Here is a 14196-nt window from a genome sequence, read left to right as displayed (position 1 = left end):
CCAGTAACTTATTTACAGATATCAGGTGATGCTGACAGGTATAAATGCTGCAGATGGAGAAGGCAAAGTAAGTAATGACATCTGAGGCTTAGTACAGATAAATGTGGGCTCACTATTTGGCAAGCAACAGGTCACTTTCCTTTTTATCCAATGTGTTGTAAAAACTTAATGCTTTATAAAGTGTTTACAACCTGATTATAAACCATTTAGATCATTATAAGGGCAGTTTTATTGCAAAATGGCATAAAAATGGATTTATAATATTGTCAGTACGTTGGACAGATTTCAAATTCGCAATCTAAAAAAACGTATTACAAATAATCCCGTTTAACAAAGCAAAACATATATTATCCTATAGTTCATCCCTATTATCACGACCCGACTAATATCATCATCAAATTAACCTGACGTTTTTCTTTATTATTAAGGCAAACTGCTGAATAATTTCCCTGTTTGGGAATACCCCTTCAGTCCTTAGGTTAGACATTACTTCACTGAGACTGAGGGAAGTAGTCCTGCCCACAAATTCTTGCACGCTGTAATCTGTTACCGTCACTCCCTGAGTCACACACACGCATCATTTTATGCCTAATATCATCTGATGTTAGTTTAATGTGTCCCCACCTGTTATACGCTCAGTTCAGCACGTCCAATATTGAAGAAGTGGAGGAAAGAGTACAGATAATATTTTGGAGGAGCGCTGCCGCTCAGGTAAACAGCAACGACAGGAGGGGAAGCGCATAATCACACTGTCTGTGCGGATTTTCCCTACTTTCTTCCCCAGCAGGTCTAACATGAAATATTCCTCAAAATATATGCAAACATTTTTTTTTTTTAATTCGGCTTCCTCTTCTGCTACTGACAAACAACTTGACTTAAAGGGACAACACATTTTTCCTCTTCTTTCCGTGTGAAATACCGAGTTTTGGAGATAACAGCCATAGAGATGCCTTCTCTAAAATTCAATGCGACATAACCTCGTGGTGCTCAAAGCCCAGAAAACATTTTTGAAAAATTTAAAAAACTAAACAGCAGTGTCTCTTTCCAGAAATCATGATCCACTTACTCAAAGAAATTTCTAGACTTTGTTGTGAGCAGTTTGATGTAGGAGCTGCTTTCTTTCTACAGAACTGAATCGCCAGCCATAACAATGTGCAGAGGAAGTGTGCATCTACTCATGGAGGAAAGGCTTGTGCTTGTGACATCAAAATCATAACAAATTTTAGACAAGAAAAAAGCAATCCAATTTCTTAATTTCCACTCATATATAATTTCAAAGTTTGTTTTGACTTTTATAAAGCAATGGCACTACTGCACTGCTGGTGTTAGCAGAGCAGCTATAGCATCCTATCCAGGTTAAGTATGGGATATCTTTCGACTGAGGATAATGGTAAAAAAATACAAATGAGTGTGTACTTTAAAATGATTAAATTAGAATCACTGGCTTTCAAGAGGACATGTACATGCTCAGATTGTGTTTCGACAGCTGCTTTCACTAAGAGCAACCAAAGAGCACCAAAATTCACCAGTCATATATCCACATAATATTATTATATTTTGTGAATTATGACCTGCCCATTGCAAGAAAATACAATAATGTTACAACCTCCAACCAACAGAGAAGCGGTAATACCTGCACAAGAGGGGCCTGAGGAGGGAGGTTTGAGGTGCTGCAGTTGACCCTCTTGATATTGTTGGCAGGTGTAGAAAGACAGCAGACGTCTGTACGCCCCATATCCCCAAAACTCGGCAACTGACACCAAAAAATGTGGTTCAATATAGCACTACAGGTAAGAGGAAATATTTTTGATTTTGGGATGAACTAGCCCTTTAAAAGCACATTGTGATAAATATGTACCTCTACTGACAATTTGTTTGAACCTTTATTAGAACAAATGGCAATGTGCAGTTCCTGTAAAGTGAACACAGCGGGTTTGTGATGTGCAATGAAACAACCATCAGCAGGTTTCTGAACAGCAGAACGACAAATGAACTGTCAGTCAAACAGTGTGTGAGAGCTTCTTAACTGCTGTTGAATGTGAAAATAGCTTCTCTCTTTCCAGTTGTCACTTTAAATCAAATGAGAAATAAAAAATGATACACTGAAGCTGTTTGGCGCACTTGAAATCTGAATTAAGAGAATATAAATAATGTTAAGCCAACATGGCCTCAAATATAAATTCAGAACTTAAATTCAGGATGTGATTTAAGAGAGTTCCTTGTCCTCCTTCTCATCTCCCTGTGCGTTAACCGTTCCTCGTGATTCATAGACATCCTCCGGAGTTTGGCCAAACACAGCCCCGGTCCGCTTGAGGAGGTAGACTCCAGCATGTAAACCTCCCACATTGACCCAAACAGTGTGCAGCTTCCTCCACAGTCCTCCCATCCTTGAGATCGCCTGGAAACGACATAAATCTTTTAAGCGCAAACTAACAAATGCAACATTTGTTTTGTGTAAAACAACATCACTGCTTAGACAAATACAGCTGCTAAAAGTGTTTTTTTTTTTTCCATGATGCAGTGACTGAGCAGTTGCTAAACCTGCATCACTCAAACTGTGCAGGGATTATTTAGAGATTATTTCAGGATAAATTGATTCTGCACGCGAGCTTTTAAAAGCTGAGGTTGTTTAAACTTAGACAGCGGGCTGAATAAACATAAGAAAATTCTGACATTTACACATGATCACACCTGATGGATTGCAAATATAGCCAACAACAACAACCTTTTATATTTCACAAAAGAAACATGTTTTTAAAATATAATATTAATCATTATTTGAGCTTGAACAAATATGGGAAAGCCCATACACCAAAGTTAAACTTTGAAAGCCATGACCTCAGTCTCAGGTCCACAATTCTTGTAGCACCACCAGTTAAAAAGTTTTCTTCATCACAAGTTAGTTTGAGACAGTTTCACTTTTGCTAAGCACGGGGAAATTTGAAGAAATTTCATATCTGAAACTAATTCATTTCTTGTTTTGGTAGAACTACATCAACACGTCAGTTTTAAAAATCTCCAATGACAGATCACAAACAGACAGTTCAACACCAACAAGTGACTTCACATCAGAAGGAACTGATACATAAACACACTGTTGAATCTCCTCAAAAGCTTTTAACTCTAGTTATTTTATAGTAGCTATTTTAACTATCAATTCATTTGACTGGTTATCAGTTCGAACACTTTGTAACATGTTTAAAAAAGTAAAAAAGCACACACACACACACACACACATCACCACACTGACTTCATAAATATGTCTTTACATAACACACCTATGACTGAAATATCTAAACGACGACGGCATTAGATGGATTGCCATTAATTTTTCACAGACCTTTGTGAGCATGAATCCTAATGACTTTGGTGATCACGTGACTTTTCCACCATCAGGTCAAAATTAAAATTTGCCCAATACTTTGGTTCCCAACGGAAAACTAATCATTTGAACACGAACATGATAAACATTCGATCTGCTTATTGTCAGTATGTTAGCATTGTCATTGCGAGCATGTTAACACGCTGACATCTGCAATTAGCTCAGGGCACCATCTTCAAAGGCGTTCTTATATCGTTAACAGACCGAGTGGTGTCAATTCATATATTTTCAATTATTTTTGACTGACTGTCAGTTGATAATTTGCTATATTAGTGATATGTGATAGGAGTGCTATAATGACAGACTCTTGGTGGCTCGCCATCTAGGAAAACTGTGTACCAGGACACTTCAAGTACTGTTCCACTTTAATCATCAAAAGTACAGCATGTTAAACTGCTGGTAAACCTAGCAATAATGGTGCTTGATGCTATATTACCAGCTCTTAAAGATGAAGCTTGTTAACTACTGTTTTAATTGACTACAACCAACCAAAACCATTCATGATATTTTTAACACTGCCAGCACTTATTTTTGCCAAGTGACTATGAGATAATATAAATGTAATAACACTGAAACAATGATACTGATGCTTGTCAACGCTCAATGTACATAATCCAAAAAGAAGCATTTTTTTTCCACATTTAATCCCTGGTGTGACGCATCTTTCCTACAGTCAAATGACACAGATGAGGGCATTCTCAGGGAGGACACTGCTGGCTACGAACGAGAAAACAGGAACTACGTCATTTAATGCATTATTTTTAGAATGTCTTCCATAGCAACAGGTTGCATACTTGTACACACAGTGCACTATTTAGTTTAATCTTGACACGCCTCCATCTCAGTTGTGGAAAAACAAGAGCCATTGATTACAGAAGGGTGGAGATACAAACAAATACAAATCCATGCGGAACATTGTACTTGTACTGTGTATTGTCCTACCGTACTTGGCACATGTGTCTACGCCACATCTCTACAAGTTGCAGCTGCATCCTGGCCCGCATCAGCAGTTAATAATGGTTTGTTGAGCAGGTGCATCCACCTGTTCCCACCCCGGTCTAAATGAATACAATTTCTGTGGTACACTGGCTATTATTATTACCTTGGCGTAGGTCAAAAGGCTGCCTCCATCTTTACTTTATCCATTAGTGATTAAAAATAACACTTATCTGGAATGTTACGCAACATATATTGAAAATAGGTGCATGTTGCCAACACTTTCAGAGAAGAGCTCCCAAACTCAAAAAACTGGATTCTGCAAGGCAACTAGTGACACCATTAGGTGGGCCGCCTCTGTGTTTGTTGATGCCCTGGCACATCTCTTTGTGTTTTAACGTAGCTTTAAAGATTAATGGTCACTCTGCTATTTGAGTTAGACACTGCATTATGAATAATAAGGCTACTGAAGACAGTTTTTTTGTCCCTAGGCAGTCGGACAGTCTGTTGCATGCATATGCTGCCAAGGGTACACAGGGATTAACATTTGGATTAAGCAAACAACAGTGAGGGTGACTCATTATTGGGAAAGACGATGGCAGGACAGGACTTGCAGTATGATTTATTGGAAAATTCTAATGTAAGGGGGGTATCTTACTTTCCTGAGAAAATCTTCCTGTAATATTTAACCTTAGGTTTTTATCTGCATGGAAATTACGGTTACCTTGGAAAAGCATTTCTTGTCTTGTGTTAACAAGACAGCCTTTCCTGAGCCTGGTCTGCACACACGAGCCATTTCTCTCAGACAGGAAGGGTAAAGGTCCCAATTCTTCTTCCTAGAACCCATTCTGCAAGAAAGTAAAGGAAAGATTGAGAGGTGAATGAAAGTGCTGGAAGATAAATCCACAGTTTCAGAATTCAATACATCATCTTATTTAGTATGCACTGTACTATACACTGCACTGTTATAATGGTACCTCTTCCCAAAGGGCATGTCAGTGATGATTATGTCCACAGAGCTGGTCCTCATGGGTAAATTACACAGATCCCAGCGCACTGTGTCAATGGGCAATCCAGATGCACTGCTTGAAAGGATTTGAAATCACTACGATGACCATCAGCTACAGAAAATTGCACATAAAAACTACCTCGACACGACATGTTAAGCTGTCCACCCTCTCACCTGCCCTTGTCTGCCCTCCGTTTCTGGATGTGACTAATATTATTCACTGTGCGGTTGACTGCCATGTCATAGTTGTCACCAGCAATGTAAAATGAACTGTTGAATTCAATGGCCCCCTGGAAGAGAAAACATTATATAATTAGCAGTCTGCTGTGGTTTTATTAATATTATTGAAAGCCCTCCTGCCTATGAATACACACTTATCCTTCATCTTCAGCATTATTGTTGTTTTATGTTGTTTATGTGCACCATTGTTGTTTATATTGTTTACACACTCTTACACATCTCTTATTTCTCTTTTTCCTATATTGTTGCAAAAAAGTAGTATAATGCACTTTTTAAAACAGTTTTTTTTAAAACCTATGATTCTAAGTAACTCTGGTTCATTAAAGAAACCAACAAATCACTTCTGATGCAGGTGCAAATGATTATGCAACGGTGAAAATGGCACATTGTCAGATGAGAATCAGAGATCAGTTATGGCATAAAAAACGGCCGCTTCAAAACACGTTGGCTCAGGAAATGTTTTTACTTGCCAACAGGGTTAAGAAGCAGTCAGAGGAGACCAAACATTTGATTCCAACTAAGCAGGTCTGATTACAGATAAAAAAGAGGAGTGATGAGCATAAATTCTCTTTTTAGCAAAACAAAACAAAAAAAAACATAAATGAGCTAAGGTCACCATAAACTCACTGCAGTGAAAGAGTATATGTTTATTATTGCTTTCTGGTCATTTGACACTTGAAGTCTTCAGTCTGTATTTTGCTCATGAAGTGAATTTGGTGTAGGTCATCAGCAGGCTTCATCAGTGGCAGCAGCACAGCATGGTGCAGTGTAACGATATGCAGAGATTTGATGTGAAGTGTGTAATTATGAGCAAAACTTGCAAACATTGTAAGAATACTGCAATATACTGCTAATAAACTAATTTGTTATTTTATCTTACTGAATTGTGATGCAACAATAAAATGGTGGTGACTTTCACCAATAAAAACAGTTGTTAATGACAAAAAAGAAGTTATGTCTCACCTCCAATGGTATAGCTCCAGTCCCACACATTGGATCAAGTATTACGTCTGATGCCTGAGGTTTACACAGCCTGTCAACAGACAGAGTATGAATATACTGTCATACCAATGCAACATGATTGTACTAATTTTATACATGTCAATGCACCAATTCTGCTGTACTACTTCTAATCAGATGCCCCAAACCTAGTACACAAGAAAAATGTAAAAACATTCCTAGACAGCTGGTCTAACTCCTCCTGCAGATTTACATAACACATACATTTTCTCTTTGTCTCTTTTTATATATTTTTGGGCATTTCCATTCAGATAGGACAGCTGAAGATATGAAAGGAAAGGGGGAGAGAGAGTGGGGAAATGGCAAGCAGCAAACAGCACTGAACGACGAATTGAACCCCTGGCCGCTGCAGAGGACTTTGAGCCTCAGTACATGGGGCGAGTGAGCTATCAGAGCGACCCTAGTCATGTGGTCTTAAAGCTAGAATAATTTAGGACTGCCTGTCACTTGATTTGATCACTTTGATCATTTCTAATGAATACATTTTTTTGCAAAGTCATTAAGATATGATCATTGATAACAATGAATGTCCATCACATCAAATGTTACTGTTTTTATTGTCACTCCAATAAAAAACAATTAATACTGCAGTAAGATGAATCTCTAAATGTAAAATATCTTAATTTCATCCAACTTAAATTTTTAGTTCTGCTGTTGGCGCTGCATTATGTTGTTATGATTTGTATTTCTCTCATTGTGCAAATATGGTTACCTGTGCAAGTGCCAAATCTGTGCAAAGAAACTGAAGCGCGAAACAATCACGTATGTCTATTTTGGAATCTGGGATGTCACCAATGATGCCATGCTACTTCTGCTTTTCTTCATGGAAAATGTTACTCAACAGAACTATGTCTATTTTGTAATACCTTAAAATAAACACTGACGGATGACTTGCAGATTCATCTAAACAAAGAAGAGTTGTTCTTGGCTAGCGTGATGGTACTGGATGCGTCAACAATCAGTTAGGGCCTGCATGACTACCTCACCATCAGCTTAATCATGTCTACGCTCACATGTGGAATTGTTATTGTTCAGCCGCCACCAAGAACATATTTATCATGTTATTACCTGTTATTATGTTTTTGGTGCCATTTGTTTATCTGTTCGGAAGCAGGATTTTGGAACTAAGTAGTAGCCTAACTGTCATGAAACATGGGTGAAGTATGTGCCAAGGAAAACCCCATTCAATTTTTGAGCAGATCTAAATCATGGGTTGAATACACTAATCATTTTTGATTTTTTTTTAATTATGTTTTTGGGCTTTTCTTGCCTTTATTTGATAGTACAGCTGAAGAGTAGACAGGAAAGGGGGGTGAAGAGAGAGGGGATGACACGCAGCAAAGGGCCGCAGGCGGGAGTCGAACCAGCAGCCGCTGCAGAGGACTGAAAGCCTCCATACATGGGACGGACGCTCCGCCAACCTAGCTAAACAACCGCCCCAACATTTTTGACTTTTGTTAACATTGCAAAATAGGGCATTTAGCCTTGGTGGAGCTCTGCTCTCCCAGAGTGCTCTTCTAGTTCTCTCTGTCATTTGGCCTACTTTGCTTAAGAACACAGAAAAACATATGAGATTATTATTTGACAACTTATAGAGAGTAGTTCGGGTTCTTCCTGATGACAGTTTCACACTTGTCATTATCTGGTTGCACCTTCTTCTTCATATTCACATGAAGTTAGGTGTGAACCTGTGGTTGCAGCTCGGCAGTATTTTTTATCACCAACTCTTCCTCCTTCCCTTATAATCCTGGTAGCTGTCCAAGGTGATTCTGTCACATCATGTGGTATTATGTCTGTGTCATCATGACTATCAGCACAACAGCCTTCACTTTTTAAACCAAAATCATTCAGCAAAATGAAAATTTTGAATTAAAAGTCCAGTGTGCAAGATTTAGAGGGATTTATTGTATGGTTATAGTTTGGTAAAAAGAGAAACTTGTATTCAGAAGGTGCATTAAGTTTTTAATAAAGAAAATAGGTGTGAGAAAATTTCTTTCTTGATATTTTGTTTTGTTTTGTTTATTTATTGGAAGTAGTGTAGTAAACACAGCTTACATACAACTCTCAGCTGAAATGAGGTGCAGCACACATGCCTACGCAAATATATCAGTGGCCATTGGTTACAGGCCTGACGGTGGCTAGTCGGAAAAATGTATCCCACCCCTATCCTACACACTGGTCCTTTAAATCCTATTTAAATAATAAATATTAAGAAACCACCAAACTTTTAAACAATTCCACATTAACATAAAATCCCTGATACATTCGAAAACAGAGGTGAACAGTTTAGTTGGTTAATTCTGTTGATTACTACATTAGGTGTCTGTATACATGCACATGTTCAGTCTACATTCATAACAAAAGCTGCACTCGGACAACCACTCTGACTTTTGCAGATATGAAAGCATGACATAATTTACGTTACATGGACCCCTGTGGCTACACAGATGTGGTAGAAAATATAATTTGAGCTTTGTGTGAGGTCATCAGGATCACATGGTATACCAGATGACAATGGTGTTTGAATAGAACAGAATTACCTGAGCATGCCATAGCACAATGTCGACCGCAGAGTGGTGGGTCCAAAGTGACTGATGTTTCTCCTGTGAAGACTCTCTTCTGTGAGAGCTATGCCAATCACCACCTCTTCATTGTGAATGTTCAGTAACACCTACAGTAGAAAAACATACAGCACCTGGTTACAAATCAGTTATCAATGTAACCATGCACACTTTTTTATATTCTATGAAGTTGCAATAATCCACAGAAAAGGCATAGCCAACTACTTGGATTTGGATTAAATGTTTCAGTAACTTTTCAAGTAACAATACCAGACATTACCTGTTTTTAGCTTCTCAGCTATGAGGATTTACTGCGTTTTTTGGTCATACATGTTATTAAATTGACGGTCTTTGTATTTTGGTTGTTGCTTGGACAGAACCAGCAGTCTGAAGGCAGCACTGTGGGAGAACTGAAAACTTGTGATGGCCTTTATTCACCATTTTTTGTCATTTCATAAATGTGTAGTTGATTAACTGCAAAATTAATCTGCAGGTTAATCAATGACTTTGCATAATGCAAATATTGTTTAAACTTAAAACTGTGAACTTTTGCACATTCCCTGGTTAATATTTTGCACATTTCTGCACAGAACTGTCATAGTGTACATATTGTTTTTTATAATTTTCTATTCTCTATTTATGCTTCTTCACTTGCAGTACTTGCATTAATATTTATTTATATTTTCTGGTATGTTTATTGTGTACTGTGTAATGTTTACCAATCCAAATTCCTTGTATGTGAAAACCTACTTGGTAATAATGATAGTTGGTTGCAGTCTAATTTTTCTAGTCTATTATCATTAGTGAATGGAAATGTGCAAGTACAATGCAAATGCATTGAGGGCAATTAATTAATTATTTCAACACAGATCAAACATGCATCTAAATGTCAGCTAACCCAGAATAAACAATAACAATGACAGCTTAGCAGTTAAATCACACAAACCTGATGCAACCGCCTTAAGCAGGAAACTAATGTCATAGATTTGGCCACTTATCACTGTGTGAAAACCTTTAAAGAATAATTTAAGGAACAGACACATCATTATTTCCAGCATTTGAAACAATACAGAAGCATTTTTCAACTTATCACGTAATGTGAACAGCTTATCTTCATGGAAAACGCTACTGTACTGGGTTGTTATTTGTTCTTTCTGTCACTCCTCAGGTTACGCCTTTGCAGATTTATCTAAAGAGCCAGAGTTTTTATTGGCTGGTGTGATGGTATTCAACACTGCGTCAGTCCAGTCTGAACAAGAATACCTACCTCTATGTCAAACTTTGTCATGTCTGCTTTCCACTGGAAGAATTCTTGCACGGCTCCACCAAAGTCTCTGGCTGCCTCATTAGAGGAGAAGCTGTGTTTGTCACCGGCCCTGTTGCACGTCACGCGAAACTTGATGAGTTTGGCCTCGGGTACTGCCTCTCCTGAGTCCTGAGTACTGGACTCCACATCAGGTGTGCTCTCTGCCTCCATCTGGCTTTCTGCAGCAGACTCTGCTTGTGGTGGCTCTTGCTGCTCAGTGTCAGCCACAGTGGCATCAGTGGATTCACTATTCGGTTTGACTTTGTTGCCATTTCCTCCTTTGCGGTAGCCTTTCTTCTTTTTTAGGGTGCGATTTTGTTCCCAAACCTCTAAGGCATTTGTCCAGGGGAGTTTGGCTGCAAGTTGTTGCAACTCCATCAAGGTCTCCTCCTGTGCAAAACAAAGCATTTGTTACCCTGATAATAATGCACTTAACATCAGCTACAACAGAGTACAGCTGGCTGTCAATTACCTTTGATTGTTTGAACTCGTAATGATCATATTCCTCAACCACAACAAACAGGTTGTCCACAGACCTCAGGAGATGGACCTACGGTAAGGAATTCAATGAACAGACAGAAAGACAGAAAGACAGACAGTCACGATGCATTTTAAATGTGGGTTTTCTGTACATCTTTTGCACCTGGCAAAACTGACCTAGGAGTTCCAACGTATTACCACTGACATGTGAACAATGATTACCATTCAACATAAAAGTATGGCTGTACAATTAACTGAGTATTAGTTGCAATCAGAGTCGTGGCCTCCCACAAATAAATTAACATGATGGACTTTGATAATGATGGTTAAAATGTGTGCTCTGCTCACAGAAAATTCCACTACACATCACATCAAGCACTTCTTGAATGTCAGCCAGTCACCTGGGGACAGTCGAGATGTTTTGGCTTCACTTCTGAGGAACCATAGATGCTCTGTAACTAGTCTGAACTGTTTTTGGGGAAGCTGTCATGCCGCTGCATGAGCACCATATGGTGACGGCCTGTGTGAAAATTTCCTGGATGATGAAGCTCCAGAGCAGAAGAGTAAATATACAACAGAGACCAAATGTCTGGAGCCTGTCCCTCGAAAGAGGATCATCATCCGTTGTTTGGAAATATTTTGGATTTTGGGCAAGTGATGATAAGCAAGAATAAATGATATTCAAAGACTTTTAAGATTTTAACAGGTAGAGCCTAAACAGGATATTGGTCCACTGGTATTGGCATAAACTGTATACTGATATGCACTTACACGAAAACTTTTTTAAAAAACATAATGCAGATTGTTTTTATTTGTTAGCTTTATAGACAGCATTCTGTGTCTTAATTCAGGTTTAATACATTTATTTTTCCCTACTTGCATTTTTTTAAATTCAGAGTTATTTATAATTATTAAAAATACCAGCAAGCTTACTGTTTCAGTGCCCTGAAATCATTGTGGACCATAATGTTTATTGTTAAACTGTAACATATCATCATCACTATATGGAATTTTTTCAGCCAATACCAATAACTGATAATTACCTGCATTTCATGGCCAATATAATAACCAACAATTTCATATTTTTGTATTTTAAAAATAAGTTAATATAACCTGTAATTTATGCACAGCTGAGGCTAAGAAAGGCTGTATGGATGATTTAATATTCCATATCTCTGACTAAACCAAATGAAAATAAAGAACATTTTGACTCTTCAAATGTTCAGTTATTTTTCTAATGAAGTTCATTAAAATAACTTCACAAACATACTTAGAGCATTTTTCTTCTGAATTCAAATTAAGTGCTTTGACATAATCTGTCAAATCAAATAATTATTGGCGCCAGTAATAACTGTACATGCCTACTGTTAACCACTTTTGAAGAATCATTGCATAAAATGTGTTTATGTATATGTACTATGGTCTGCACATTATATTCTGTATAAATAACATCAGCTGACCTATCGATATTAGAGGTTTTTTTCCCTCCCTAATTTTGTAATAATTCTTATAAATGCAGTATTGGTCAAACCCTATTAACAGATATGTAGCACAACTTTAATTTAAATGTGAAAATGCATGAAAAATACTTTGTCTTAAATCAATTAATAATCGTGGCAAATAATCGCGATCTTAATATTGATCATAATAATCGTGATTATCATTTTGACCATACTTGCGCAGCCCTACATCAGAGCAAAGTCTCAGGCCTAAGTTCAAACTTATAATATATTTGCACAGTGACAAACACCTTGGAAGAACAAGGCATACATCGACTCACTGTTTCATACCTGGAAAAGCTTGTCAGTGGTTATTGGAAAATATATGCGACCACGATCTTTGCTGATCCGTGCATCAACCCCGATTTTCTCCTTGACCTCCTCGGCGGCGGTGTGCTCGAAGCCTGTGGGCACGGTGGCTCCGATGGTGACGGTGATGATGTCTCCTGTGGTGGCGTCATTCTCAGTGGAGGAAGAGGTGGATGCTCCCACTGCGTCAGGGCCCTGCTCTGCAGCCCCATCATCCTGGGACGACATGATGTGTTTGTGCTCCAGACACAGAGGTGTAACTTGGTGATGTGTGTCACAGCTTGTGCGAAGCTCAGCAGCTCACATGCACACCTGTGGGAGAGATACACACTGTCAATGCTGCAGATTCCCCCACATTCAGGTAACGTTTCAAGTGTAATTTACGATGAAAGAACGTATTTTACATAATCACTGAGTACTATCATGATGTCATAAGTTAGCATGTTAGCTCATGTATATGTGGACACTGTGACTAAACCTGCAACATTATTAATGTAGAAGTAACATTACTGGTTAACTTAGCCGGCTAACGTTAGCTTTAAGGAGCTAAAAAGTTGTTACGAATAAAAACAAGCCAACGTTATCCTCTGTTACGGCTTTTACATTACACCGCTGCCACATCGTGATGTGTGTTTATGTGGTGAGCCCACCAGTTCAACTGTAGAAGGTTATAACAGCCGTATATTGAACTTGCTAACTGTAGTCAGACCAACCCATGAATGAACCAACCTGTCAAACACGAGGCGAAAAGACGCTGTTTCCGCTTAGCAGCAAACCTTCCGGCTAAAGTCCTTCAGAATAAAAGCATAATTTCTACAACCTGAGAGCAAAAGCGCAACTGGACAAACATGATATTAAAATACTCCTCAAAATCAACCATACACTAACAGGAGTGACCGTTTAGGCATTTTGAAAATAGCTTACAGGATCCGCACAATTATTCACCACTGTCCAATTATTACTACTACTGTATGGTCTTTCTCATTGTTCTTAAGGTTTTACGCACAATATAAATTAATGAAAAAATAAATGATTGAATGAATGAATGAATTAACGATCTTCATTGTCATTATACTCAGGAACAATGAAATTTCAAATGGCATCTCTTATTGTAGTTAGAATAAAAAACAAATAAACAACAGTAGCATAATATCAGCATAATATTAAAATTACACACTTTGAGATCTCTTTCTCTTTTCTTTCTTTCTTTTTGTCTTAAAATATCTGTGAATTGTTCCAGAGCATTATATCCTGTAAAATATTTATTATATTTTTGAATGTTGTTGTCAAAATTAGAATACATTACGTTTTATTAATTTATCTGACCATTTTAACCAAAGCAATTTACAGGTGCACTGAACTAACCACCCCAAAAGGCAATAATAAGTACGTCAGCTTCATCAAATATGCTAACCTACTTCAAAAACCAACAAATGTTAAAAATTAGTGATAAA

At 37.9% G+C, this 14196-nt stretch overlaps 1 protein-coding gene across 3 annotated transcripts; it reads right to left on the bottom strand.

The window, feature by feature from the left end:
* Positions 1 to 1864: 1864 nt before the first annotated feature.
* Positions 1865 to 13526, bottom strand: thumpd3 (THUMP domain containing 3). 3 transcript variants are annotated; one of them, XM_084733780.1, is made up of 10 exons: positions 13472 to 13526; positions 12725 to 13054; positions 10927 to 11004; positions 10416 to 10844; positions 9128 to 9258; positions 6531 to 6600; positions 5502 to 5617; positions 5296 to 5403; positions 5043 to 5166; positions 1865 to 2398 (listed from the first exon to the last, which is right to left on the bottom strand). In XM_084733780.1, the coding sequence occupies exons 2-10, from the start codon at positions 12968 to 12970 to the stop codon at positions 2207 to 2209; spliced, it is 1494 nt and encodes a 497-aa protein (XP_084589906.1). In that variant the 5' UTR covers positions 12971 to 13054; positions 13472 to 13526; the 3' UTR covers positions 1865 to 2206. The 3 variants fall into 3 exon arrangements, with proteins under 3 accessions (XP_084589906.1, XP_084589897.1, XP_084589913.1); XM_084733771.1 differs by having other exon boundaries at positions 13393 to 13474; XM_084733787.1 differs by having other exon boundaries at positions 5296 to 5400; positions 13393 to 13474.
* Between the last annotated feature and the right edge of the window lie 670 nt (positions 13527 to 14196).

Source organism: Lutjanus erythropterus, chromosome 2 (assembly GCF_056507025.1).
Source record: "Lutjanus erythropterus isolate fLutEry1 chromosome 2, fLutEry1.hap2, whole genome shotgun sequence".
Lineage (NCBI taxonomy): Eukaryota > Metazoa > Chordata > Actinopteri > Lutjaniformes > Lutjanidae > Lutjanus > Lutjanus erythropterus.
The sequence above is the reverse complement of the archived record's forward strand: the minus strand, read 5'-3'. Positions and strand labels throughout refer to the sequence as shown.

Excerpts from the sequence above, each read along its gene's own strand:
- thumpd3 (XM_084733780.1), bottom strand. The coding sequence starts at position 12,970 with ATGTCGTCCCAGGATGATGGGGCTGCAGAGCAGGGCCCTGACGCAGTG. Across the intron at positions 9,259-10,415 it reads TGACAAAGTTTGACATAGAG|GTGTTACTGAACATTCACAA; the intron begins GTAGGTATTCTT and ends TTTCTACTGTAG. Across the intron at positions 5,167-5,295 it reads GACATGCCCTTTGGGAAGAG|AATGGGTTCTAGGAAGAAGA; the intron begins GTACCATTATAA and ends ACTTTCTTGCAG.